The sequence below is a fragment of the Anthonomus grandis genome, chromosome 6, assembly GCF_022605725.1.
Source record: "Anthonomus grandis grandis chromosome 6, icAntGran1.3, whole genome shotgun sequence".
NCBI lineage: Eukaryota > Metazoa > Arthropoda > Insecta > Coleoptera > Curculionidae > Anthonomus > Anthonomus grandis.
Window position 1 is genome coordinate 18563780 of NC_065551.1, and position 27880 is coordinate 18591659.

General features: G+C 31.5%; 2 protein-coding genes across 4 annotated transcripts in view; both read left to right on the forward strand.

The window, feature by feature from the left end:
* Positions 1-4911, forward strand: part of LOC126737597 (U8-agatoxin-Ao1a-like) — a 43418-nt gene extending 38507 nt beyond the window's left edge. The window contains exon 3 of the mRNA XM_050442577.1: positions 3958-4911. Coding sequence (XP_050298534.1) covers positions 3958-4093 — 136 coding nt within the window. The 3' untranslated portion in view covers positions 4094-4911. The remainder of the gene's footprint in view (positions 1-3957) is intronic.
* A 10115-nt stretch (positions 4912-15026) lies between these two features.
* The window catches only part of LOC126737297 (uncharacterized), a 76860-nt gene continuing 64006 nt past the window's right edge, over positions 15027-27880 (forward strand). The window contains exons 1-2 of one of the 3 annotated variants that reach the window (XM_050442138.1): positions 15027-15399; positions 16610-17089. In XM_050442138.1, the coding sequence (XP_050298095.1) occupies positions 16957-17089 (133 nt within the window). In that variant the 5' untranslated portion in view covers positions 15027-15399; positions 16610-16956. The remainder of the gene's footprint in view (positions 15400-16609; positions 17090-27880) is intronic. The other 2 variants (XM_050442136.1, XM_050442139.1) reach the window with 2 other exon arrangements.

Genomic DNA, 27880 nt, shown 5'->3' on the forward strand with positions numbered 1-27880 from the left:
TCTTTAACGATACCTTTCATTCTTTCATTTCATATTTTATTTAATCTAAGCTCAATAAATCTTAAATACAATGATTTGCTTATGGCATATAATTTTTTTAAATACTCAGTAGCTGAGGTTTTATCTATAGACCTATGAGCTCGTTTCTTCTTTTCAGTTTCCCACGTAACATTATTTTGTCTTTTATTGAAATGAAAAAAAAACATTGAGTTACAGTTCTTTTGACCAACTTGCATATTCTACTTATTTTTTTTTAAAATTCTAATGCAATAAAATTTTAGAATAATATCAAATGTAAATATAAATTAATTGTTTTAATTTACTTAAATTTCTATATTACTCTTATAGGAATATTCCTGGAAACCTCTTCTACAAAGTTCTTCATATGTATGATTAGTGAGTAAATTATATATTTTAAATAATAAATAATTTTACAAAACTCTCAATATTGGGAATCTAAAAATACACTCGCCGGCACAAAATTCCGCCACCCTGAAATATTGGCCAAGTTTGATGTTTTATAATTTTTTTATTTTTTATCAGATTCTCACGATTTTGCCATCAGTTTTTAGATACATTTGTTGTGATTTTTTAAAATCATTTTGTAAAGTAGCATTTTTTGATTAGGCTATATTATACAGGAGTAAAACAAACTGTTGTTTTTTCTCGTAACTTCAAAAGACCCTGTAGGAAAATTAAGGTGGATAATTCTGTTTACATACTGTTCCTTGTAATCTTTGATGTATTCTAAACATTTCGATTTGTAATTCATTCCATTAACTCATTTCTGCTGCGAGCTGCAAATTTTTTATTAAAACGGTGATTTGAAGCGTATTTTTATTAGGAGAAACAAACACTAGGTATATCATAAAGTTAGTTAAAAAAAAAACAATTTTAATAGCGTGTATTTTCTCCTCTCGCAGCAATAATAGCTTGCAGTCTTCACGGCATCGAATAAATAAGGTTCCTTATTCTTTCTTGAGGAATAGCCTCATATTCTTCGATCAGCGCTAGTCGTAAGTCTTGCAAGGTTTGTGGTTGTATAGGACGACAACGAACGGCCCTTTTAAGTGGATCCCAAAGATGTTCTATTGGGTTGAGATCCGGGCTACATGCGGGCCATTCCAATCTTGGGAGTCCAACTTTATCCAGATATTCGCTCACTACATGTGCAACGTGAGGTCTAGCATTATCATGCATTAATATAAATTGGTTCCCAATGAATGGAGCAAATGGGACAACAACTTCTTGAAGGATTTCCTCAATGTAACGGTGAACGGTTAGAGCTCCATGTTCAATAAATACAAGATTGGTGCGTGCTTCGGTAGAAATACCCGCCCAAAGCATGACTGAACCGCCACGATATGAGATTTGTTCTGAAATGGTGCAGTCAGCATATCTTTCATTTCTACGTCTGTATACCCGCTCACGACCATCCGGCGTCCTTAAACAAACCCTGGATTCATCTGTGAATAGTACGTTTGCCCACTGTTCTAGAGTACACTCAAAATGCGATCTTGCAAACCTCAGTCGGTGTTGTCGATGCCGAGGAAGTAATTGTGGACATCTTGCTGGCCTTCGTGAATAAAGTCCAGCTTCTGCTAATCTTCTACGTATCGTTCTTTCACTTACACTTACTCCATGAAGTATTCGCAAGTCATTTTTTAGACACACAGCAGTAGATCTTCGATCACTTAAAGAACTAATGGTGACAAAGTGATCATCAGCGGCAGTGGTCATTCTCCTTCTGCCAAAGCCTTGTCGTCTAGTAAAAATTCCCGTCTGTAAATACCTATTCCAGGCATCTCGAACTGTAGACCGCGGAAATCTCAGAGTACAGGCGACATAACTTTTGCTACGGCCATCCTCTATTAACAATTCTACCCACGCCTGCTGGAGTTAATACCATATTGACACACAACAAATTATAATAGTGACACTTTCAAACTTTATGTTACATTAATTGCATCCTTAGCCAACGTCGTTAATTTTTAACCGAAAACTTGACATTAATTATCTAAAAATAAGCTTCAAATCAGCGTTTTAATAAAAAATTTGCAGGTCGCAGCAGAAATGAGATAATTGAATGAATCAAAAATCGAAATGTTCAGAATACATCAAAGATTGCAAGGAACAGTATGTAAACAGAATTATTTACCTTAATTTTCCTACAAGGTCTTTTGAACAAAGAAAAAAAAAGGATACCTGTATACCATAAACATTTTTTTTTTCCAAGATTACATAAAACTGTCCAATATCTAAGCAGCTAAAACTTTTTCATATTCCTTAACTAACTATAAAAAAAATATATATATATATATTTTTTTAATAGTTAAAAGTTAAAAGTTAGTTTTTATATATACATTATATATATAAAAACTAACTTTTAACATTTTTCATTTGGTCTTTCAAACTGTATGTCTTCGAAAAAACAAATAAGTAAACAAATAACTAAGGTCACAAAAATAGAAAAAATTAAATATAAATATAAGTTTTTTCGTATTTGGAATTCAATTTTAACAATCATGTATCAATTGTCCTTAATTTTTTTCTACCTCATCCATTAAAAATGCTTTTCTTTTCCTTTTTTCTTCTCTTAAGAGTTCTTAAAATCAATATTTTCAATTTTTATTCTTATATTTTTTAGAACCCATTCTTTTATATAAAGCTTAAAGGTTTTAAACTAAGAAGCCCCCTAAAGATATATATATAGTTAAATTGTTCTTTTTTTAAAATAAAATAAAATTATTAACGACGAAGAAAATCATTTTGGCACGGAAACTCTTAATTTACAAATTAAAAAAACATATAATCGCTAAAGATTTTCTTATTTAAGTAAATTTTAAACTTTCTACATTTTGAAAACTATTTAACCAAAGTGTACTATGTTATCCATCATATTTCTTAGAATTTTATCTATCCTATTTAAAATAATGAAGTTAGCACGTATTTTGTCTATTACTCATTAACTTAATTACTTCAAATTAAAGACCTTGTATATTATTATGTTTTCAGACTTTACATGAAAGTCCAAGCAATTTAATATGTTTATATTTGTTATACCTTGGTTATAACTAGTTTCAGAGATATAAACAGTTAATTTTTTTTTGGATTTTCAAATTTTGGAGAAATAGCTTTGGTATTGGAATTTAAGAAAAAAATCACTAAAGATTTTGATATTTGACGAAATTTGCAACCGCAAAATTTAAATTTTTAATCATCTAAATTTTGAAAACTATTTCACCGACAAATTTGATTGTTCACATTCTATACCTTGGTACATTATTTTTAGAGATATACAGTTTTACAATATCAGTTTTCTAATAAAATTCTTTGAAATAATGCCATATAAATATCTTACAGTCAAATAACAAGAGGATAGGTTTGGATATTTGGATACGGGATACGGAATACTCCACAAGTCGGAAAGCAAAAAAAAAGCAAATAAAAGTGGTAGTTGCTGATACATGGTTCTATTTATTGACTTTAAAGAAACAAAGGATTTAGTTTAGCGATCCCAAACAGAAGCAAAAAACCAATCTATGTAATCAGTTATAATATTTCTATTCCTGCAACAAAATTTATATTTTGTTTGGAAATACACACACACATACAACACGTGCGTGCTTTACTTATTTTGACTCTCCTACTTGCGGAGTATCCCGACAAACTTATTGTCTTATTATACAAATAACCAAATTAAACACAACCTACAAAATTAATAATTCGACTTGTATTCTCAAGTACAGCAACTGAAACACTCATTAAAACTAATTTAATCGTTTAAACTTCCCTTAACACTGAACAGCCCTCGAATATCAAACATTTACCATGTCGAAATATTATGCCAGCTAGAGCAAAATAAACAACACTAGACTTAGATAGATGTGGTTGTAACAATGATTTCTAATTTCCATTTTGCAGACGTCAGACCTCTTCAATAATTTACCTTTTCAGACGAGCTTGTATCCGAAGAGGTGGAAATTGCGATCACAGACCGAACGATTGCTGTTACAACAGCTCGTGCAGATGCAACTTGTGGGGCTCTAACTGTCGTTGCCAACGAATGGGCCTCTTTCAAAAATGGGGCTAATTTCTCACGTTAAATTTTAGTTTTATGACCCGATGGTTTGTTTTAGTTTTACCAGTTTTTAGTTTTCACTGATTATTGTTTCTCGTTTTTTGTTATCGGGTCATTATAGGACAGATTATTCATATCGGACCGGATATTCAACAGGTTGCCTAGATATACACTTATTTTCGTCGTTTTTTCCTTTTTAAAAGACTGACTTTTTGACAGGTTTTTAAAAAAAAACTCTAGGAGACTTCGTTGAACTTTCCGGTCCAGACCACCTGCTTCGAATTACGGCTGACGATTAAACTATTTAGGATAAGTGAATTTTTGATTTATTCCTATTGTGTCAAATTGTTATTATTAAGATATTTTCTTAACCAAATTTAGCGTATTGGGGCCTTAAGGAATTCATAAAGAAAAACGGCAGAACCATTATAGTTCTTTAAGGTTTCAAAGTTAGCTGCCTTTCTACTAAGAGTATATCCAGCCACATTCTTAGTAGAACAGGACATGCCTAACTTTAGTTAAATTACCATTTACAGAGTTAGAGATAAACATGCGCACTTGCCGTTTATACATAAAATCGCAATTTATATCTTTCTCTAACTCTATAAATGAATAGTAACATATATAGCATATAAACCTATAGTGTATAGAATACTGTGGTATTGCAGCCACCCCAAAAAAATCTTGTCAGTAGAGATTATATCCTTATAGAGCTAATGTTATACTAATTTTAACATACATATTGAGACTAAACAAATATTTATATATGTGAGAAGGGTACAACGTTCAGGATTCTGTCAATAAATATAAAATATATCAATTGGCCTAAATCACGTGTTTTATTTCAAGCAGAATGATAAAAGTAAGTATTTTTTGACTCATACGGCAACAGTGCTCGTGATCTGTCATGAACCTACTCGAGTCGTAACACGTATGACACTAAGATATAAAATATCTTTATTGTAGAACAATGTTCTACGACTTTATTGTAGAACAATGTTCTACAATAAAGTCGATTTTGAATTTTTGTGGGTTAGTCCGATATTGCACTCATAGCCTCATAATATATAAGTATATTTCCCCTTTAATTGTTTTTAAGTAGCAGCAAATAATTTTTTTTTGGGAATCTGAAAATTCTTAGAAAATTAATTTTTTTCGAAAAAATTAAAGAAATATATATAACTTGGCGATATTGCTTTAATGGCATAAATTGGCCTGCAAAAACCTTCGCCTATTAAATTTCTTCAAACATTTCATGTATAGAAAATATTCGAAATTTTCAATTTTTTTAAATGCAAGATAGCTTTTCCTAATAAAATTGACGAAAAACAAATAAAAACACAAAGTCACGGTCTCACAACATGTAATCAAACGGGCTACACGTGTTTCGCTCTAGTTAGAGCATCATCAGGCAACACTAAACAAAACTAAACTAACAAAACTAAAAACTTACATAAAACAATAAAAAACAAATTATAGTTTTGTTTAAGTAGTATTTTTATTTTAGGCCTGATGATGCTCTAACTAGAGCGAAACACGTGTAGCTCGTTTGATTACATGTTGTGAGACCGTGACTTTGTGATTTTATTTGTTTTTCGTCAATTTTGTAGGTTGGTCTCTTAGAGAAAAATGGATGAGATTTTTAGTTTTCCCAATAACTTAGAGATTATATTATACGTGATATTATTACCGTTGATTGAATATTTGAGATGTGCAACCTTATGAATGGAAATGTACCTTCAAATGTACCTGACAATTCATCAACAATATTACAGTAAAAGGGCTTTTCTTGATATATTGGCGAATAAAAATGAAATAGGTAAGTTAATATTTTTGTTTGAAAGAAACGTTGTAAGGCCCACTAATCTTATACAAAATAAGCTTATTAGATTTTTTTTGGTAATTTTGAATTAAAAACTGAAATAAAAACTGAAAAAAAAAGTTAGACCAGTACGTTCTCAAATGGAAGGAGAAGGAAAAGGTGAAGTATAATTAACAATATCGAATGTAATACTAAAGAAAACAATACTTGATTGAAGCTGAAATGTACAGATAGAGAAAAGAAAAAAAGAGGCATAAGGAGAAGTAAAAGAAATATTAAAAACTTTGATGACGGAATAAAAAAGATAAAAAGTCATTAACAAACATAATTTAATGACTTAACTAGTACCTTGAATAGTGTCTTTTGAAATCATGGCAATTTCTAAGTATTCGGTTTTGCTTCTTTTTAGGTCTTTTATTTGCTGCTTTACTGCTCCACTATTTTCAAAAGTTCTCTTAACATTCTTCTTTTCTAATGTACTTTCTCTTTTAAGCAAAATTACATAATTTTAATTAATCTTTTATCCTATTTCTTGAAGTTCTATGATAATATTTTTCTAGTTATTCTTCTTAAGATCTCTCAATTTCTTCCTATATTTTTTTTATGAATTTTACTTTTTTCATTCAATCCTTTTTTCAGCGTTTTTTTTCTTATTTTGGATAATTAAAAGGAAAGGACATGTGAAAGGAGAGGAAAGAGGTCAATTATAAGTAATAAGGAAGGATAAAGATCCATAAAGTGGTCTAGTGGAAATCTGAATCCAATATTAAAGCAGAAGAATAGAAAGAACGAAAAAAGTAAAAAAAAAATATATTAAAACGACAATGATAATCGTAAAAGCTTTTATTATGCAAATAAAAAGCGGAAATCCGAAGTACTAGATTCCAAAGAATGCAAAATTTTAACTGAAGACTCTCGAAATTATATTACATCCTTTTCTTCAATTTTCTATAGTCTTGGAAGAAGTGCTTGGCATAGTGTTTCTTGAAATTCATCATCTGCTTCTAGGTATTCTTATTCATCTTTATATTCTTTTCTATTTAAATGCTTTATTAATTTCAAAATTTCTTGATATTCTTCTTCTCTAATGTAAAAAGTGTTTTTTTTTTTAGAGACGGAGAACTTTCATTTGGCAACACTGTTTTTTATGACAGCCGAACTAACAGTTCTGGGTTATTTTTAGATTAGTTTGGTTTAACAATTCATCATGAACAGACTCACGCCGAAGCAACGTTTCCAAATTGTTCAAATTTATTTTGAAAGACGTGGTTCTATTCGAGAAACACATCGGGCATTACGTAAGTTTTACGGTGCTCATAATCGTCCTTCAGAGAGATTAATTCGAGAAACTGTTGATCGTTTTCGCAATACTTTTACTCTAGTCGACAATACGCATCCCGTAAGACGCCGTACAGTGCGCACGCAACAAGCGATAGCTGCTGTGCATCCAAATGTGTCAATTCGTCATCGTTCTCAACAAGTGAACGTATGTCCATCCACTTTATGGAAAATTTTGCGCAAAGATCTCGGATTGCGAGCATATAAAATTCAACTTGTCCAGGAGTTGAAACTCCAGGATCATCTTTTGCGCCGTACATTGGCTGAATGGGCGGAAGGAAAGATTGCTGTTGATCCACGATTTCATATGAAAATTTTGTTCAGTGATGAAGCACACATTTGGTTAAATGGCTATGTAAACAAGCAGAATTGCCGAATTTGGGGGGATGAGAATCCACGAGCTATTGGCGAAAAACCGTTACATCCAGAAAAACTAACCGTTTGGTGCGCTTTATGGGCCGGTGGAATCATTGGGCCTTATGTCTTCAGAAATGCTAATGATCAGAACATTACAGTAAACGGTGAGCGATACAGAAACATGATAACCAACTTGTTTCTGCCTTAATTGGAAGCCGTTGCAGAAGTTGCAGGAATGTGGTTTCAGCAGGATGGTGCCACGTGCTATACAGCGCGCCAAACAATTAGTTTACTGCAAGAGACATTCGAGCAACGAATAATTTCAAGAAATGGACCTGTAAACTGGCTAGCTCGTTTGTGCGACTTGACGCCATTAGATAATTTTCTTTGGAGCTATGTTAAGTCCCATGTCTACGCTGATAAACCTGAAACACTTGAGCATTTGGAAGCCAACATACGACGCGTGATTGCCAAAATACAGCCTGCAGTACTGGAAAGAGTGTGTGAAAATTGGACCTCTAGATTACGCCACGTACGCGCCAGCCGTGGGGGTCACATGCCCGAAATCATTTTTTAATATTAATGCCAAAAAAAATTCTTTAATATAAAGGTAAATTCGTTCATATCAATAAAATATTTTGTGTTTAATTTCAACTTAAATTTCTCCGCCTCTAAAAAAACACCCTTTATTTTCTCAATTTAAAAATAATGCCTAATTTGTATTAATTTTGCTTCTTTTCCTTGGTATTCTATAATAATAATGTTCTGCTTTTTCTTCTTTAGATCTTTCAACTTCTAAATTTTTTGTAATAAGGAATTTTAGATTTTAGATGCAATCCTTTTTTCAAAGTTTTTTTTTCTTATTTTGCAAAAAGAAGAGAACGTAATAAAGAAAGAGAAAAAAAATCAAATATAAGCAATCAGGAGGGAAATAATCTCAGAGTTTAAGTCCAAATTCAGCATATAAGCAGACGAAAAAGAGAAAGAGAATAAAACGAATATATTACAAACGACAATGATAAGCTTAAAGGCTTTTATTTCTAAAAAATTCTTTCCAATTAGAGTCAATTAATATGTCGAGCAATAAAGAAGGAAATAGATCTAGATTAAAATTTAATCATACAGACGAATGAGAAGTGGAGGCATCAGAAGAAAAGATAAATATATTACAAACTTTTATAACGGTGGTAAAATGACTTTGAAATAAAACAAAAGGTAAAGGCAATCATTCTTAAGTATATTTTACTTACCTAACTGCATAAAAATATTCTGTCATATCCAAGATTGTTAAAAGACTTTTAAAAAGGCAGATACGTGTATTTACTTGTCGTTATAAAATCTGGCCTCATAAAGTGTGGCGTTTGAAAGAATCATATAGCCTGTATAGCCGCTGTTCTAAAGGTTACCTGATAAAGATGATCTTACGGTATTACTACTGTTCCACTATTCAAAAGCATTTGGTCTTAAATTTAAATCCTCAAATATTGTTGGCTATCCTTAATTATTTGAGACCAAGTAATTAGGCGCATTGTTTAATAAAAAGCTACTTGTCGCACATAATCCATAAAATTAAATGGTAGTTGTCAAGAAGTTTGTAATGGTGTTCCTCAAAGATTTATATTCGGCTTAGTTTTCTTTGCACTCTATACTTCTCAACTTCACACTTATATGAGCTTTGTTTCCTCGCATTTTATGTCGACGATACGAAAATTTATTTGTCATTTAGTTTGGGAAATATTGACGTCGCCAATGTTAAGCTTTTCAAAGATCTTAGTTTCCTGACAAAATCCTCTAAAAAGTAATATTTAAATTTGAATACTCAAAAGTGTCAGATGCTACTACTTGCTCCAATCCAAAAATAATAATATTGTTGCTATTAAACAACAACATACTCAATAAATGCTAAGGATCTTGGAGTAATTCGCATGTTAATAACTGTATGAAACAAGAAGTTACTTAGCTGAAACTAGAACTGATGCCTTACGTCCACTTTCTTCTGGTGTCTATTGTTCCACTGTTTCTTTTTCAGATGAATATATTTTCCCGATTGTCCAAGTTTTCTTTGGTCTCCCTCGTTTTCTGCAATTTGGTAATATCCATGTTATTGCAATTTTGGACAGTCTTATTTTCTCCATCCTTTGGATATGTCTGTCATTATCGAACTATCTATTCCAATGCATTGCTGATCATCATAATTTCAGATTCTATCCCTTTTTGACCGAAACAAATATCAAAGAAAACTTTAAGCAACTGAAACAGATGTTTTAAGAAGATCATCAGCTATATCTCCTTAAAACATCCGTTCCAGTCGCTTTTCAAGTTTATGAAAATAAGTTTTCAAGATTTATGAAAATAAGATAGGTTTCTTAGTTGACATCTGACTTGCTTTCTATAACGTTTTAATTATAAGATGTTTTTCCGTGCACATTCTTTCAGCTCGAAGTCCTAACTGCTCTCTTCTTTTTCTCTTTTTCTGTTCTTGTTTGTTTAAAGGGATCTCACATAATTTTCCCATATAGATGGCTCACGGTACTGGTTACAGATCAGTGAAGTTAAAACATTAGTTTATTCCCTTGCTTATAGATGAACGATATATATGCCTCTTTCCTTTTTGCAGGGACCGGATTTTATTTTAAGTATTGTTTAATGCACCAAGTAAGTTGTTGAAATAGTTTGTCTTTGATTAGTTGCGATAGTTTTCTGAATTTTGTACTACTATTTTGATTTCGTCAATATTGACCATAATTATTGTGTCACCATCTACTATCACCATAGATGTCGTGTGTATATTTGTAGAATACTCCTATGGTGGTATTTATATTTGTTATGTACACCTATGGTGTATTCTACAAATATTTTTCTCTGTTTTCAGTTAACAACTTTTGATACTAATTTGTTTACTTCTTTGTTGTTATAAGTTGGACATTTGCCTTATTTAAGTCGGAATTTAAGTTCTCCATGAATTCCGAAATGAGCAATTATTTATTAAGATTCGGCGATCTTTCAGTAAAGGAATTTTAGAATGTATTGGGACCAATGAAGATGATGTCGATCATTTACTGGCAAATATTTATAATTTTTATTTTTAATTTATCTTTTGTATTTTATGATTCAATCGAAGTGTAATAAAGCAATTTAAATAGTTTGTTAATGTCGTTTTTGTTGTTGCATTGACAACTTTAAATGTAAATATCTCAAAAAGGGTTATTCATAGCGAAATTTTTGGTACATATATAGTATACAAGTATACTTTTTTTAAGCTACACTGATTGCGCAATACATATTTGGCCATGCCTAAAAAAGTTACGGAGTAAAAAAAATCACAATGTTGCTGGAGCCGACCTCTATGACATAACTTAAAAAAGGATTTGCCATATAAAAAGAAAATCATGTTCTCAATTTTGTTAAAAACGAACATTGAATGTAAAATTTCTGGCCAAAATAAAAAAAATAGGTTTATTACCCTGTATCTTGGTTGTCTTTGACTTCCGACTACGAAAATTTAATTTAACCTATTTTATTTAAAGGAATCTGCTGTTAAAATGTACTACTATTTATGGGACAACCTGTATAATTATTTGAGCCAAAATTCCTGTATATGTTTATACGTGATTTATTCGTAACATCATATTTTGTCTTACTATTAACTAGTCAATGATGTGTATTTTCTTATGTCTAAGATATCCATTTATAATAGAAGTTGTTGACATATTTTGATCAGTTCTTCACCGTTGTCATTTATATTAATTTCCCTGAATGAATTTACTACAGAGTCAATCAAATTACGAGATAGCTTTACCACTTTACCCCTAACCAAAACTCTTTATTTTCTCGACACGTGTTGCACTAATAATGTTAGACTCTTCAGGAAAAGATTAAAACTAAACTAAAACTATCTACAAGTCGCCTAGTATACTAAATACTACCAATATATTAAACTACTACTTACATACTAAATAAAACCTTATATACTAGTTTTAGTTTAGTTTTTAGCATCGTTAGAGGAATATGCGTCGAGAGTAAAATAAAGAAATATGGTTAGTGGTGAAAATGTCTTGTAATTTAAGTGTCACACTACTAACCATAAGACTACAGAGATATTAATCATCCGTCCATTCATCTACTATTCAGATCACCCAATACTAATTTTTTTTTATTTACTTTTCTTCACACATTCGTCACTGACCTGTTTAAAAAATCCTTTTATCCTTGTAGTTCATCATCAGATATTGTGTATAGTCCAAGGATTATCATTGGTCTCTGATTTATAGTAATATTAACCCAAATAACATTTTCGTTGATAGGCTCGAGATTTAGTAAATATATGTATATGGTTTCCATTAAAACCAGTATTTTCATAATAGTGGAAGCTAAGTAGCTCTTGTATTATTTCTTCCACTTTTATTTTGATTCCTTATACGTTCCAAGTACCAATATTCATACTCTTATTCGTAGGTTTTGTCATTTTCCATGTAATGATAGATAATTGACCAAATCAAAAAAGATAGAGAGCTTCTTACATATAGCATTGCTGAAATTTTTCTATATATTCCCCTCCTTTTCTTTTTCTTGTCTAGGACTTTTAACTTCTCCGTAATGTAAAAATTATAGTATTTGTATTTCTTAATGTAGTAATACTATTCAATATTTTTTATTTCTTTATGCAGATTCTTTAAACCTATTGAGTTCTTGCAATTATAAGGCTTTTTTTTTCATCGTTTTTCTTTTATTTGAGTGTTTTGAAAACAAAGGGCTAATGATCTCAAATTAACCTTTTATTTCTAGATATTTTTATTGTTTAAACTTTGTCTTCTAGATCAATGTAGTTTATTTGTGTTTATAATTTAGATGATATTTTATTGGGGATTTTATAGTAAAAAATTAAAGCTTTATTTCACGCCAAATATTTTTTTGAGACATCATCCTAAATCATTTTCCATTTATGTATACTATTTTTCTTCTTCGTTCTTTTTTATGCCATTTAACTATTTTCAATAATTTTACAGTTTATGTCCTTATAGAGACTTTGTAGGTCAAATTATGTTCTTGACTTAAATTATCTTCAATATTTAAGAATTGTTTTTTTTTTATTCTTTTTGTTCTTTGTAAAGTAGAAAAATTTTATTTAGTATTTTCATACCTTAAAACTATCCTTTAACAAACATATAAAAAAAATGGTGGGTGGAATGGAAAAAAGCCAAAGTTTATTTTGTTTCTATATGTGTCAATTTTCTAAATTATTTTTTCTTCCTGAACTTTTTACTTCACTTGTATAGTATGTCACTGTCTGTATCGCTCAATATCTACAATACCTTTAATTCACAAAACTGTTAACATCCTCACGAGAATAAACCTTTAATAACCACTCCGGCACTCTTCTCTTATAACTAACATATCTTTTATAACCTTTAATATCATTTGCAATAACATTATATAGCCTGAGAGTGAGATATATATGGCTTCTCTGTTAGATTTTTTTTTACATTTTGAAATTATTACTCTGTTTTCAGATCTTAAGTTATAATTTGTTTTACTGGTAATTAGGTTTTTTTGAGGTGTATTCATTTTGTTACAGAAGGCAGCTTTCCTGTTATATCCATTATACCATTTGTGTTATATAATATTAAATATAGAAAGTTAAGAACTCCACCCCATCCAACATATTCCATAGGTAAAATGCGTCTAATGCACTAATGAAAAATACAATGTTTTAAATTTTGCTAAAATAGATCTTATTCTTTTAGCAATATATTTATTGACGGTTCTATCGGATCTATTACTTGATTTAGTATAAAACCTAGACCCTTTATTATTTTATTACTTTGAGAAAAGAACATGCTATTTATTTTATAAAGATTAATAATTAATAAATTATAATTAAACTCTTTCTGCTCTTGCTTTTATCTCCTCTCTGGTCATCCCTTTAAACAAAATAACATTATCATCTGCAAATGTCAAAGTTAGAGAAAAAATTATAAAAAATGAAGAGAATTGGCCCAAGTACTTCTTCTCTCGTGGAACACTTAACACTCCTCCAGTTATTAAACATATTATATTCCGTTGCCTAAATAAATGATTTTTATATTGTTTAATATTTTTCCTCTAAGCCTATAGCTTTAGCTAAGCTGACAACGATACAAAATATTAAGCTACTTTCCTCAAGATTTTTGTATATTGTGATGTAGGTTTGGCAATGGCGTCCTCTGTTGACTAACCCTTCATAAATTCATAAATCCATATTGGTTGCCAGACATTAGTTTGTATTTCTTAAGAACTTTCCATGATTTAATTTTTAGGGATTTTTTTGAAAATGTTTGCAATATTCGATAACAAACAAGGAGGCTATAGTTTATAATATTCAATCTGTTTTCAGACTTTAGCATTGGCAAAAATATTCTCTTTTTATAAATTTATTGCTTAAATTTTATTTATGAGTTTTCTTCTTCTTCTTTTCTTATGGAAAAATTAATTTTTCAGTAATCATGTCTTGTCTTATCGCTCATATTTTATTAAAGATTTTATATTTTTTAATGCTGAGAGAGTAATCATGTCAAATATTTTTGAACTTCTCCTTCCTTAAATCTTTTAGCATCTTCATTGACAAAACAAAAATAATGCAATAATATTTATATGCTTCTTTATGTGAGAGTGACTTTTTCTTATATTTTTATAGATTTATATATTAAAATTGGCCCAAATTATCATGATTCTTGACGCAAAATCATCTTCTATTTCCAGATTTTCTATCTACTTCTTTTCCTTCTCTTTCTTTTCTTTTTCTTAAGAAAATATTTTCATCACATTCTTCTGAGCATTTTATATGATTATATCAGATATTCTGCTTTTTTAACATTTTCTTTTTCTTTAAAAGTTTTTCTCTTATTAAAAAAATTAATAGGAATATCTAATATATATATATATATATATATATATATATATATATATATATATATATATATATATATATCTATAATTAGATATTCCTTAATTTTTGATATCCTTTCTCCTCCTCATTGTTTTGGATAGATTCAGTTGTATATTTGGTTTTTTGCAATGATACCTCTACAGATTTGCAATCCATTATTGGATTAAGTATCTTAAATATTATCATGTAATATAGAATTAAATTGCTACCAAGATCACAAAAATTAGTATTTGTATCAGTATTTGTTTTGCAGACCTATAACAGCTATGAAATGAAATTTAAATGGTCCTTCGAGCGGGCTTCATTCAATAAAACATGTAGCTCTACTGCACTAAAGAATTAGAGTCCTTTGTGTATTTTACCGTTAACGCAAACGCAAACCAACTCATGGAGCGAAATGCCACGACAAAATATAAAATCGCAGTTAGGTGAACCATCAAGTCAACAATTCCTCCCCACCCATCGACACACCTTTCAAGATATAACCAAAGCCAAGAGAGACCGACTATACGCTTTTACCAACCTGACTTTAGTTTATATCGGGCCTTGTAAAATTTCTGTTCGAACGTACGTAACACGGTCGGTTGAGGGGCGAGCAATACCCGTTGTTATTGTTATACGGTGAGGCGGAAAAGAAAAAGTTTTTCTTTTTTTAGGAACTCGGGGTCAGTTTCCGGTGCCTTTTGTTTGAACTTTCTGAAAGTTTTCCCGGCCCGCCAAACCGCTAAAGGAGGGCAAGAGAGAGAGGGTGGTCAAAGTGGACAAAGTGAAGTTAGTGCGGGAAAGGAGGGAAAGCATGCGCAGTAGGTATGCGTTTAGCATTTTCGAATACAATACGGCAGGAATCTATTGTACTGGCTTTTATTGGAAAATGAAGTTAGTTAGAATTGTTTTTTTTTAGTACAATCTCTTATGTAAAATATTAAACTAATAAATTTGAGCTGTTTGTACTTGAGATAAAAGTGGTATAAGCATTGAAATTTGCATTCGCATCTTATTCTTCTCAGTCATGTTGGGCGCCAAACTCTTAATCCTGCTCCAATAGTCATCAGCAAAATTGAAACTAATTAAAGTAAGACTCAATTTAATTGCTAATATCATACTTTAACTAACAAGATAAATTAGCACCTTTTAATTAACTACATACAATTTATTCTTAACCTGATGACACCAAATTAATTTCTTGATAAGAATTTCATTGAAGTTTATGTCCTTACTTGAGCTAAATTTGGAATTTAAGAAATACCTGTCTAGCTCATTAGTACCCAAACGAGCGGGCAATTTATTTTCAATTCAGGAAAATAAATACCGTGATTAGTCGCTTACTAAATGTGGGTCTACCAGATTTCACTAGTTGGTTGCTCAATATCGGCTTGTGTTGTTATTGTAAATATCGACAAGGTTTTTATTATTGCTGGTCAGATAGTTTAAATGCCTGGTAATGCTTATTGTTAAATGGATAAATAAATTGGGAATTTTTATTGTAGAAGTTTTTCAAGGTAATAAATCAAAATTCCTTCAACAGATTTTTAAGGTAAAACCTATGTTTTTTTTTTAATAAAAAGGCTTTGTTTTCTATTTTTATTGTGCATGCTGCTAAAGTGTATTTTTTAAAATATTCCTACGGTGCATGGAATTATTTAAATGTTAATTCACCTTGAGAGATGAGTAATGTACGTGACCACTCACTTCAAAGTCCAAAATATAAAAGACTAACTAATAGAGCTATTTTTATTAATTAAAAAGTTTTATATTTGTCTCTATTAATGTTGATTAAGGCTCTATGTAAACCATATAAAGATTAAGGAATTATTAATTATTCTGAGTAGTGGTGTCTAAGAAAATATCTTATCTTGTGGGGACTACTTCTAATTACAAGATTTAAAAAATTTCCTAAACAGTTTAGGGAAATATTTAAAAATATCGGTCATCTTAAGTAGTGCTGCTCAAATTCTAGAACTAATTGGACTATTCTCATACAGCGAAAAGTATGATATTATATATGTAGTTAAGGTTTAAGTCAATGTAAGCCAGAAATTAAGGAAATGGGCCTTTTTAACAAAAACTCTTTTTTTTACCTTTTCAGGCATTAGGACTCGCACTAAAAGGAACACCTGAAGCCAATTGAGAAAATACACCGTCCAGCAAAACTATAGCCGGACCTACCTGTTTTATCGCGTGTCCCGACCGTTGGAAAAATAATGTAAACAGCGGACTATCGATCCATGAAACACACTTATTATATTTTCCACACTACACCATGCAGACTTCTTCACAACTTTCCCGTTCCAGATTATAAACAAAAAAAAAAAAGTTCAACCTTTAACTGATTGATAAAATGGCCATTTTGTTAGTGTTCGGTTAATACTGCTTAAAGTTTGTGTTGGTGATTTTGTGCTTTGATGATGGTGATGGTAGTAGTGTTGTGATAAAATGGCAACCACGAATAATGGGGTCAAACCATTGTATTCTACTTGCGTTGCAGTATTGGGATTTGTTTGTTTGGTGGTTGGAGCTGCCGCAGTAGGGATACCCATGTGGGGCTATTTTGATACTTATGGATGGGGTAGGTACCGATTTATCATTCTATAGAAAATGTGCAAAAAATCATTCTTAATGTGTTGGAGATTTACTAAAGAATAATTATCACAAAGATGCTGGTCATGCGTTTTATAAAAAGCAACATCAAACACAAAATCTACAGCATCACGTAAAACATTTAATAAACAGAAGAAGGTTACATGTTTTGCCTGACTAAGGCATCATCAGACAACAAAAAACTTATCATATAAATAGACACCTAACATATAAATAAACAAAGCTTACAATAAAGTGGCACTATCTATGCATAAAGAAATTAAATAAACGATCAAATTACTTACTACATTCCAGAAATTTAACAATCATTTGAGTATCTAAAATTATTTAAGGTTATTATAGGTGGCTATCAGATTCGAACCTCTTACTTTCTACTTCAAAATTAAGTTTTCGATTTTAAACTTAACTTTGATTTCAAACTTTGGAGTAAAGAGTAAGTTGACATAATTAAGGAAATTTGTAAACTCTACCTTACTGCCATTCCGAATCACACAGTTATCATCCACATACTATTTATAAAAGGTGATATATTTAAAATTACTGCTTAATATTTTGTTTTCTAAATTATTAAGTAATACTTCACTGAGAAATGCCAGTCGTTCTTTCTAATTAAAAAACCGGTTGTTAAATTGGAAAAAAAATTGATCTACCACAGTAGAAAGACGTAAAAATAGATTTTCTACTACGGGTTAATCAAGTTAACTCCTGAGAGAGGAAACAAGAAAATCAGCCGGTGGAATGCTTGGAATTAAGTTTTTCATGTCTAAAGATATAAGCTGGGCTGTATCTAAATACTCTTGGCAAAATTCACGAAATTTGTTACTGAATATGGGGCTTTAAAGTTTGAAACATTTCTAAGTCATACTGGTAACAAGGGGAGTCAACAAAGGAAACTACAGGTCTAATTGGCATGTTAGTTTTATGGATTTTTGGCAACCCATACAATAGGGCTGTTTTAGGGTTCATGTTTTTATTTCATAAAAAGAATGATATTGATGATGACTACGATAATAATGCTGTTAATTTTATCAGAATGGGTCAGAATTGAAATATAGTAATGAAAAATATAAACAAATGATAAATATTTCTGAACATTGAGCTTAAAACTAGTTTTTTTCATCTGTTACTATTGGTGATGATAATGATGTTCTTGATTATCGCAATAAGAATCAAAATGAGGTTAAAATGTTGCCAAATATTGAGCAAAAACGGTTTTTTTATTAACTAATTTAGAAATAGTTAGCTTATGTTGAGCTCTATTGGCTTATAATGACGTTAATTTTATATATCCGCGTTCAAAAACTATTATTCATTAAATAAATTAATCCATTTAGAAATTAATTTTTGTGGGGTGTTCTTTTCTACTATTTAATATCAAATTTAATCATATAGCTAATTTGGATCAGTATTGATGAAATAACTACAATTTTTTGGAAGCTGATGGATTCAAGTTAATCACTATAATCACAGAAAGGATAACTATAGTAAATACACTGAGTAAGATGACAAATGTTATTCAAAAACCATTTTTTTATTAAACAGTTTACCTATAGTTGGCTTATCTTCATATTAGGTATATAAACCCACATCGAAAAATTTCTCTTCATTCCATAAGATCGTAAATCACCAAAATTGATTATGGTTGGGTGTTTTATTGTTTGCATCTTCTCTACTACTTAATACTCTAACCAATTTATTGATATTCTTAATTTAGGTCAGTGTTTTTTTTTGTCGAACACCCACACCATGACATATGGGAACAATGGATATTTCATGATTTTTTCTCATTCATTTCGTTACGACCGATGCGTGTGCGTTTTACCGTGTTATACATCCATGCATAAAACATGGTTTTTATGCTTGGATAGCCCAGTTACGTAATAATAAAAAGTTAATATAAATTACCTTTGAATTGTTGCATAGACTATAGATTTTGAATTTTGAATAAATAGACTTTTTTTTAAACTTCCTTTTTTCATTTTCAATGCATTTTTACGTCTATTTTAGCAATTTTATCACCTGTAAACTGTAATTATTTTTTATCGACCATTTTAATACCCAGGTTGCTTACGCAGTTTACCTTTAATTAAATGAAGTCAAGGTTAGTGACTACTAATTCATGTTTTCTCTGTTACTGTACTCCGGTCCGTCGTACGTGCGCAATAATAATGGGAAGCACCAGTAGATTTGTTTCCTGTTAATAGCAGATGTTTTAGACTACGACGATGGCCTATATTTATTTTTTTTTTTTTTATGCTTTTGATCTCGTTTCTTCCCTAATGAGAAAATGAGGTTTAAATGTGTATTTCTGAGGCGCATTTAGTGCCACATTGTTATGAATAATACTTATCGGCCATGAAATTATTCGAAAAAATCATCTTACTAGAGACGTAAAAGTTTAATAATTGCAGTTAAAAAAAAATATTTTTATTTTAAAGGCAATAAGTAGTCCCAAATTTTTAAAATAATCACCTTTGTTATTGGAAAAATGCATGTATTAGAAATTATTTATTATGATTGAAATTAATGCTAAAACGTTTAAAAAAAATCATCTTTCAGTGAAATTAAAAATAAAAATTAGGATATGGATAAGCGGCTATTATTAGTAAATAGATAAAATAAAGTTATTTTTTATTATAAGGAATCGTTAATAAAGAATAACTGAAATACTATACACGCCTAGCAAACTCAGGTCGTAGATGCGGAAAAAAAAGTATTAACTTACATTAACACATAATTAGGTTAACAGAGAGCAATAGCGTTTCTCCTATTTCCCCTTTCACTAACTAGATGCGACTCAAATTGAATGTAGTGAAGGCTAGACGTGTTGCATTTCCTCTTTTCGAAGAAAACGCAAGTTCGTCTTTTTACCTAAGTTGTATGTTAATGCATGCAAATTTCAGCACCTGAAAGAGAAATCATAGGGAATATCTTAAATTCAAATATATTTATTTTTATAATCAAGAGTTCACAAATTTACAACTTAACTAATTTAAAGCCTTTGCCGACCAGGTTTATATAAAATAACTGCAATTATTGAGGTAGGTGTCATATATGTAAAGGTATAAAGGTAAAACCTAATATAATATACATGCCTGGCAAACCAAGCATTTGGGTGCAAAAATAATTGTATTAACTTGCAATAACAAGTGACAAGATCGAAGGAAAACTATAGCGATTCTCCCATTTTTTTCTTTCGTGACTAGAGTGCGACTCCAATTGAATCTAATGAAGGCCAAATGTTATTGCATTTCCTCTCTGTAGAGCAAGCTCAAGCGAAGAAAAATATTGTCGTTCTCTCTTCAAATTAATATTATAAATAAGAGTTTATAAAATAACAATTAAACTGACTAATTTTATTCTTCTTGTAAAAGTTTATTGAAGCGGATAAGGTAAAATAATTGTTTTAATTCATATAAAAATATCAAATGTATAATAAAATAATTATTTTCGTGATTTAAAAAAAAAATATATGTGTCGCTAGTTCTGGAGGTTCATTAATCAAGAAAAAATGAAATACTTAATATACTATACATACCTGGAAAACTTAGATTTCTATAAATGCTATTAATGTGGAAACACTGTACACGGAAGAAAACTAAAACTCGTAAAAATAGTAAAAATAGAAAGAAATTTGTTAAGTAAATATAAGCAAATATTTAAATAAAGATCATCATTTTCATGATTTTAGGATTTATAAGATTCAAGTTTACGTTTAGATTTATTAGATGTAAAATTATCAGAATAATAAAACGAATATTTTAAAGTGCATGCATCTATTCCAATATGATTGAAACTTTGTCTCATTTTAGGTGAGGATTACTTTCTTTCTTAAATTTTAACCTATATGTAATTTTTTACTTTGTATTTTTGTAAACAAAACTTTGCCAGTCCAGAGATACAGGGTGTTTCATAACTATGGGATCAAACTTCTGGAGGTTGTTCAGTGCAACAGAAGAATCCATTTGAGTATAGGAACCCATGTCCGGAAATGCGTCACTACGCTACTACGGCCCTAAAACGCGTTAAAATTTATTAAAAACATTAATTACCTAAATAGGATCTGCTGCATTTATTTTTACCTTTTGTACATGGTACCATAACAACAATTGTTTAAAATCAACGCTTATCAATGTCAATTCTCAATGTCATGTTTAAAAATTTTATAGCTTACAATTTTTAAACATTTATTGCTAATGGAAAACTTTACCAATCAAGAATTGGCGGATATGCATTTGGCATATGGAGCAACAAGCTGCAATGCACGAGCAGCATCGCGGTTGTATCATGAACGTTATCCCGAACGACAGCATCCTGGATACAAAAAGTTTAATTGCGATTCATCAGCGTCTCGCTGAGACAGGCATGTTTAAGACCAAGATTCATGATACTGGTGTTGCTCGAACCGTAAGAACGGTCGAATTTGAAGAAGAGGTGCTTCAGCGAGTTGCTAATGAACCATCAAATAGCACACGTGACGTCGCTAAGAAAATGAATACGAGTAACGCTTCTGTCTGGCGGGTACTACACGAGCAATAACTCCATCCTTACCACTTCCAGAGAGTTCAAGGTATGACTGCAGCCAATTATCATCCTAGAGTTCAATTTTGTTGATGGCTTCTGGATCACATCATTGCACAACCAAATTTTTTACGATATGTTTTGTGGATCGATGAAGCCTCTTTCACAAGAGACGGTATTTTTAATAGTAGGAATAGCCATGTTTGGGACGAAGAAAATCCTTATGCAATTTTTCAACAGCAGCATTTGAAATCATTCAAAAGGAGGATCAAATTTTTAGTGTAGTTCGTCGAAATCATGTGCGGCGTTTAAATCGGTGTATTGCGGTTGGAGGAAGACATTTTGAACAATTGTTGTGATGGTATCGTATACAAAAGGTAAAAATAAATGCATCAGATCCTATTTAGGTAATTAATATTTTTTCTAAATTTAAACGCGTCTTAGGGCCGTAGTGGCGTAGTGACACATTTCCGGACATGGGTTCCTATACTCAAATGGATTCTACTGTTGCACTGAACCACCCCTAGAAGTTTGATTAACGGAATGACCGAGAATCAGCTGGTTTCTCGGTTGTTACAATATCGTTATACATTGCCCCCTCCCTAAGCTCATTCCATCCCGAAATAATTTCAAAGATGGTAGATGTCGATATCGGTACAAGATTTCCCTCTTGCAACTGAATCTCTTGTAGAAATAACAATTAATGGTTTTCTCCAGGGAACGACGTTGGGAAATATAATAACACACCAAAACTTGCACGCTTAAGTCCAGGTTATCGAGTCTACATGCGAGCTTAGGAATTGCTAGGCTGCTTAGATCCTCGGCAAGCAACTCCATTTTTAGAGAACACAAAACGTCCTCATAGGTTATCTTGTGGTATGACGCCTCTTTGCAAATAGGTAGGAGATCTTTCTAGCAGTCTCTTCATTGGTTATCTTAAGTGCTTACCCGACTCTAGTGTTAGACCGACGTAGTTAAATTTTTTCTGAACATTCTAAGGAAAACTTCAGCTACTCCTCTAGACATTTGTAAATCCTTAGCTATACAATGTTATGGAGCATATTGAGCTGAAGTTGTAAACAAGTCTTGCTGCACTTTACAGATCTCGCCGTATCGAATTTTCGACCATTAGAATAAAGGCTCTTGAATTTATCAAATGTCAAATCCCATTCTGGTTGGAATTGCCGCAGTTCAGCGTCTTTCTATAATAAGGCGCCAGTTAGTTAAAGTGAATGACTCGAGGGCTCTTGTATTCTGTAGAAAACATCGGTAATGGCATCCCAAGATGTTTGAAGTTACGGTGACAAACCCTTCCATCTCTTAGGGTCATAGAGCCAACTTAAGTCACCGTTATTGCACCGGTCTTTGGCATTGACATCATATTCGTCCTTCATTAAATCGCTGGAATCTCAAAATGGAAATGAGCATTTAATTATGAAGGAGATCCATTTTCCTACGCAACTCACTGATGTAGTCCTTCCAAGCAACATCAGTTCCTGGCGGACAACTAAACTTCAGATCACATGAAAGATCTCTCTTCTTATTCGAGCCTCGTCTGTGCGTTCATGAATAGCCGATCAATAAGCCAGGAGAAACAAATGAAGAAATCTATCCTAGTCTCTTTGATGGCTAGAAACTACTTTGGCCAAACATCGATTAATAGCCCTAATTATTTATTCCACCATGCCAAATGCGAATAGGCTGTCTTTCTGAAATAAGCTAGACTTAAAATTTGGTCCTTGGTCTGAATGTAGCTCTACAAATACACCTAATTAACAGATCGATTACTTTATTAAGATGTAACCTATAGTACAGGCTTCCTGGTTTGATAGAGGGTACTGGGTATGCCTTAACCCATTTGCTGAAGTAGACCATCACAACCATACTTCAATAGTAATTCTTTCAAAGGGACTTCCAACGTCATACTAGCGCATCAAAGCCTTTTTCTTGCGGCCTATTATTCGCCGCACATACAACGCATTTCTTTTTGTCGTTGTGGTCAATTATTTTCCGCCGAAAGACTTCATCACACTATCACAGATTCACATCATTCCAAAATAAGAGAGCTCCAATGTACCTACTATGACTTAACATTGGGAGAATACTTGGCAACTTCTTCCCAAGTTAGCTTTTTCCCTTCTTTTATCCAGATTAGGTCAATATATCCAGATTTTTATCCAGATCTCGATATCCAGATATCGAGATGTTCCTCTTGGTGTTTTATATAATCTTCGTTTTGCCAAGTATCATTGACGATCGGGGTTCTTAATCACAGCATCTTTCTTCTCTGCCCGCTGATATAGCTTGAAATCTTCCGGACAGGATCTTCTTACAACGGCTTGCTTAAGATAGACATGGCTTCTTCGCATCGACCTTAGTTTGACGGGAGTGGAACTAGCGCCTTTTGGAAGGTGTCTTTTTTAGTGACCTGCTTTGTCACGTTTCTTTGACTCTAACTTCTGGTTCTGGCGGCTATGTCCTTCAATTGCCTCTTTTATCATGCGCTTGATGGATTCCTCAAAGTCGCCCCCCTCTGAAATCACTTGCCGAACACGAGCCTTACTCTTGTTCGTGTTCTTAGCAGGTTCGAATTCCAGGGCCCGTGTTAGTGCATCTACTAGCTTAGGTGGATGTACTACTAGTAGGTACTTCTCCATTTCAGCATTTCTAAGTCCATTTAGAAGAGCTTGGACTACCAAACGTTCCTTGATTCTTTCTAGGAAATCTGGATATGTCAACCGAATCAAACGTGTAATTTCGACTTAAAGTTCTTACAAGGATTCCCTTGACTTTTGGATTCCACCGATTTTTTAGCTGACATGTTCCAGAGTGACTGGCCATAATGCATTTCCAAATTCCTCACTAGGTGGCGGTATACCTCTTGTTCTTCTAGATATATTCTTTACAGGATAACAACAGCATCTCCTCTTAAGGCCAACCAAAGGGCCGTGGTCTTCTTCCTGGATGACGAACAATTAGATTTTGCTGCAGTCATGAACTTAAGCTGATAAGTATTTCAGGATGTAGTACCATCAAATTAAGGCCCTTTAACGCGCATCAGCTTAATAGGATTTATATTGGTATAAACTTCGCTCTTGTGGTTTATTGCTGAAAGTCTACAGGGTAGCTCATCGATAGTTTTGACATCCAGTGTTGCAATTTAGTTTTGAACTTCCTGGATCTTGTTCTCCACTAATAAGCGTCTGCTTTTTCAGTAACATTTTTCCAGAATGTCTTCCTTTAATTTTTTTTGAATTGAAATTGTTTCCCACAATCTTTTTTTCCAACCTAGTATAATAACCTCTTAGTATGACAGAATTTTCTAGCTGTTTGGATTCTAGGTTAGCAGAACTCTCTAGCATTTTAGATTTTAGGTCAATAGAATTATCTTGCATCTCTCTTTTTTCAGCAATTTAGTTTACAAGCCTTGCAACATTTGACCGATATCGCTTGTGCCAGCAAAAATAAAGTTGTCTAGGTCATCGCCTTCCTCAAGTGACGCGTTATAAAGCCGCTTCCGCAAGTCTGCTTTATTTCCCGTCATGTCGCAGTTCGTTTCCTCCAGCTCCCTTTTCCAGTCAGCAACTTTTAGATCTACCAGCTTTGGCATTTTCACATGCTTTAATTCAATTTATGTCAGTTTACTATTATTTATTTTTTACACCTGACATCAGTATATCATTTTTCCCGTTAGGCGTGAATTAAAACAATCAAAAAAATAATATATTTACACACTTCGCTACGAAAACACGCTAATGACTACTAGAGATTTATTTTTACTGTATTTATTTACAACTCTTTAAAGCTCACGCCAATATTCAGAAATTTACTTCACTGAATTGACAACTGACTTCCATCGGCGATGCGGCTCCTTATATACTCGACAGAACGCTGTTTTGGAAGATTCTCGCCAACCTTCGAGACGTCGTGCGGTGTGCCACCCGTATCATTCCGGAATGACCGAGAATCAGCTGGTTTTTTGGTATTTACAATACCGTTGTATTACCCTAATTATAAAAAATATTTAAATTTTTTTTTATTCTGAATAAGAGTTGACAAAATCAATACTTAAATGATTGTCTACTAGGTTTAACTCAAATAACCGTCAGGATTTAGGTTAGTGTGGATTGAATAATCAGTGACAGTGAATGGATAAAATAATAATTTTTGTTACTTGAGAAATATATCTACCAGAAATATAAAACATAAGATTTATTGTTAAGATATTCATCTCATTAATTGTAGAGGTTACTTAATCAAGATTTTAAAAAAATAGTTTATATACTATACACGCCCGGTAAACCGACGTATTGGATGTGGAAATTAATGTATTTACTTGCAATATTACGCCACAAGATCAAAAGTAAATGATAACATTTCTCCTATTTTTCCCTCTAGTAACTAGAGTGAGACTCAAATTGAAAGTAGTGATTCTTAGTAGTGTCGTTCTTCCTTTAATTTAATGCTTTATTTATGATTGTCTGTTAGACGTTAATGCACAGATATCTCAACATCTGATAAAGATATTTTTCAATCGTTTATATTAACGTAATCATAAGAAATATGTAAAACTTCATTATAAATATATTTACTAATAGGGGTTAGCAAAATAGTAATTTAACTGATTTTAAGCCTTTGTCCACCAGATTAAACAACTATAGCCATTAAGGTTTAGGTTAGTGTCTATTAAATAATCAAAATAACTACTTTCGCGATTTTTGAATCTGAAAATAACTATTAAAATTTGGATAAAAGATATGAAATTACAGTAAATGGATAAAATAATATTTTTTTTTGATTTGAGAAATGCATCTAGCAGAAATAAATAACATAATATTCATTGTTTAAATAATCGTCTCATTAATTCTAGGGGTTACTTTTTACGACTTTTAAAAGTACTTAATTACTATACACGCCTGGCAAACCGAGGTCTTGGCTGCGGAAATTATTCAAGTTAATTAACATACAAAATTGAATACGTGTGACTCAAACTGAACATAGTGAAGGCCGAGTCGTATTGCAATTCCACTCTCCGGGGTAAGCTTAAGAAAAGAATTAGTGAAATATTATTGTTTTCCCTTTAACTTAATACTTTGGCCATGGATTTTTATTGTATTAGTATTTTGCTACCCAAGAAAGAAATTTGCCAGTTGTGTATATTACCTTAATCATAAAAAATATTTAAAATTTTATTATTATTATGCATAACATTTGACAAAGTAATTATGTAACTTATTTTAAGGCTTTGTTAATTAGGTTATAATAAAATAATTGTTGTGATTTAGATATGATTAGATACTCCATGTTGTTAAAATAATAACATATGTGATTGTAAAAGTTTGTCGAATGGGATAAAATAAAATAACAATGGCAATATTATCATCTTATAAATTCTAAGGGTTCATTAATGAAGAATAAATAAAATACTCAGTATACTTTACATGCCTTGCAAACTCAGGTCTTAGGTGTGAAAATCAGTGCATTAATTTAAACAAAATCACAAAACCAGAAAGAAAGATAGCATATTTCCTACCTCTGCTTTTACTTACTAGAGTGGGACTCAATTTAAATATAATGAAGGACAAGACGTATTGCATTTCCCCTTTCTGGGATAAAATTGATTAAATTGATCAAAATTGTGAAGTATTATCGTTATATCTTTAACTCAATGCTAGATTTTTTGATGCAAGTTATTACATGGTTGTTTGGACACAAAAAAATTGTCAGTCGTGTATATTACTGGGATACCAGAATGTTATAATAGGACATACCGTTTGAAATACTTTTTTAATCTGCCTCTTTTTTGTTTAATTTTGATCTTCTTAACTGTTTCATTGTTTCTTTATTGTTTTTTGAATATGTTGCACTTTTTGGATATCTAAACAAATTTTTATCAATTTTGAAATAAACCTAATTTAATAAAAAATATTTCATTAACAAAGAAACAAACCCCCGGGGCTGGAAACTGTAAAACTTTAAATGCTCTTTTCAATTATATTTAGGGTAAAAAAGTCATTGTTAGTATAAATTACTAAGTTAAGTTCATTCCATCTATAGAAACCCTACATACAAAAGACAAAATTTATATACAGAAAATCATTGGCATTATCAGAATAAAGACTTGAAAATGCAAACCTGCCATTTAAATCATAAGCACAATTGGCCTCCAACAAAATGCAAAATTGATTGTTCGCGATATTTTCTAGGTCTCTGTCTAGGTTACATATCGATTATCGAA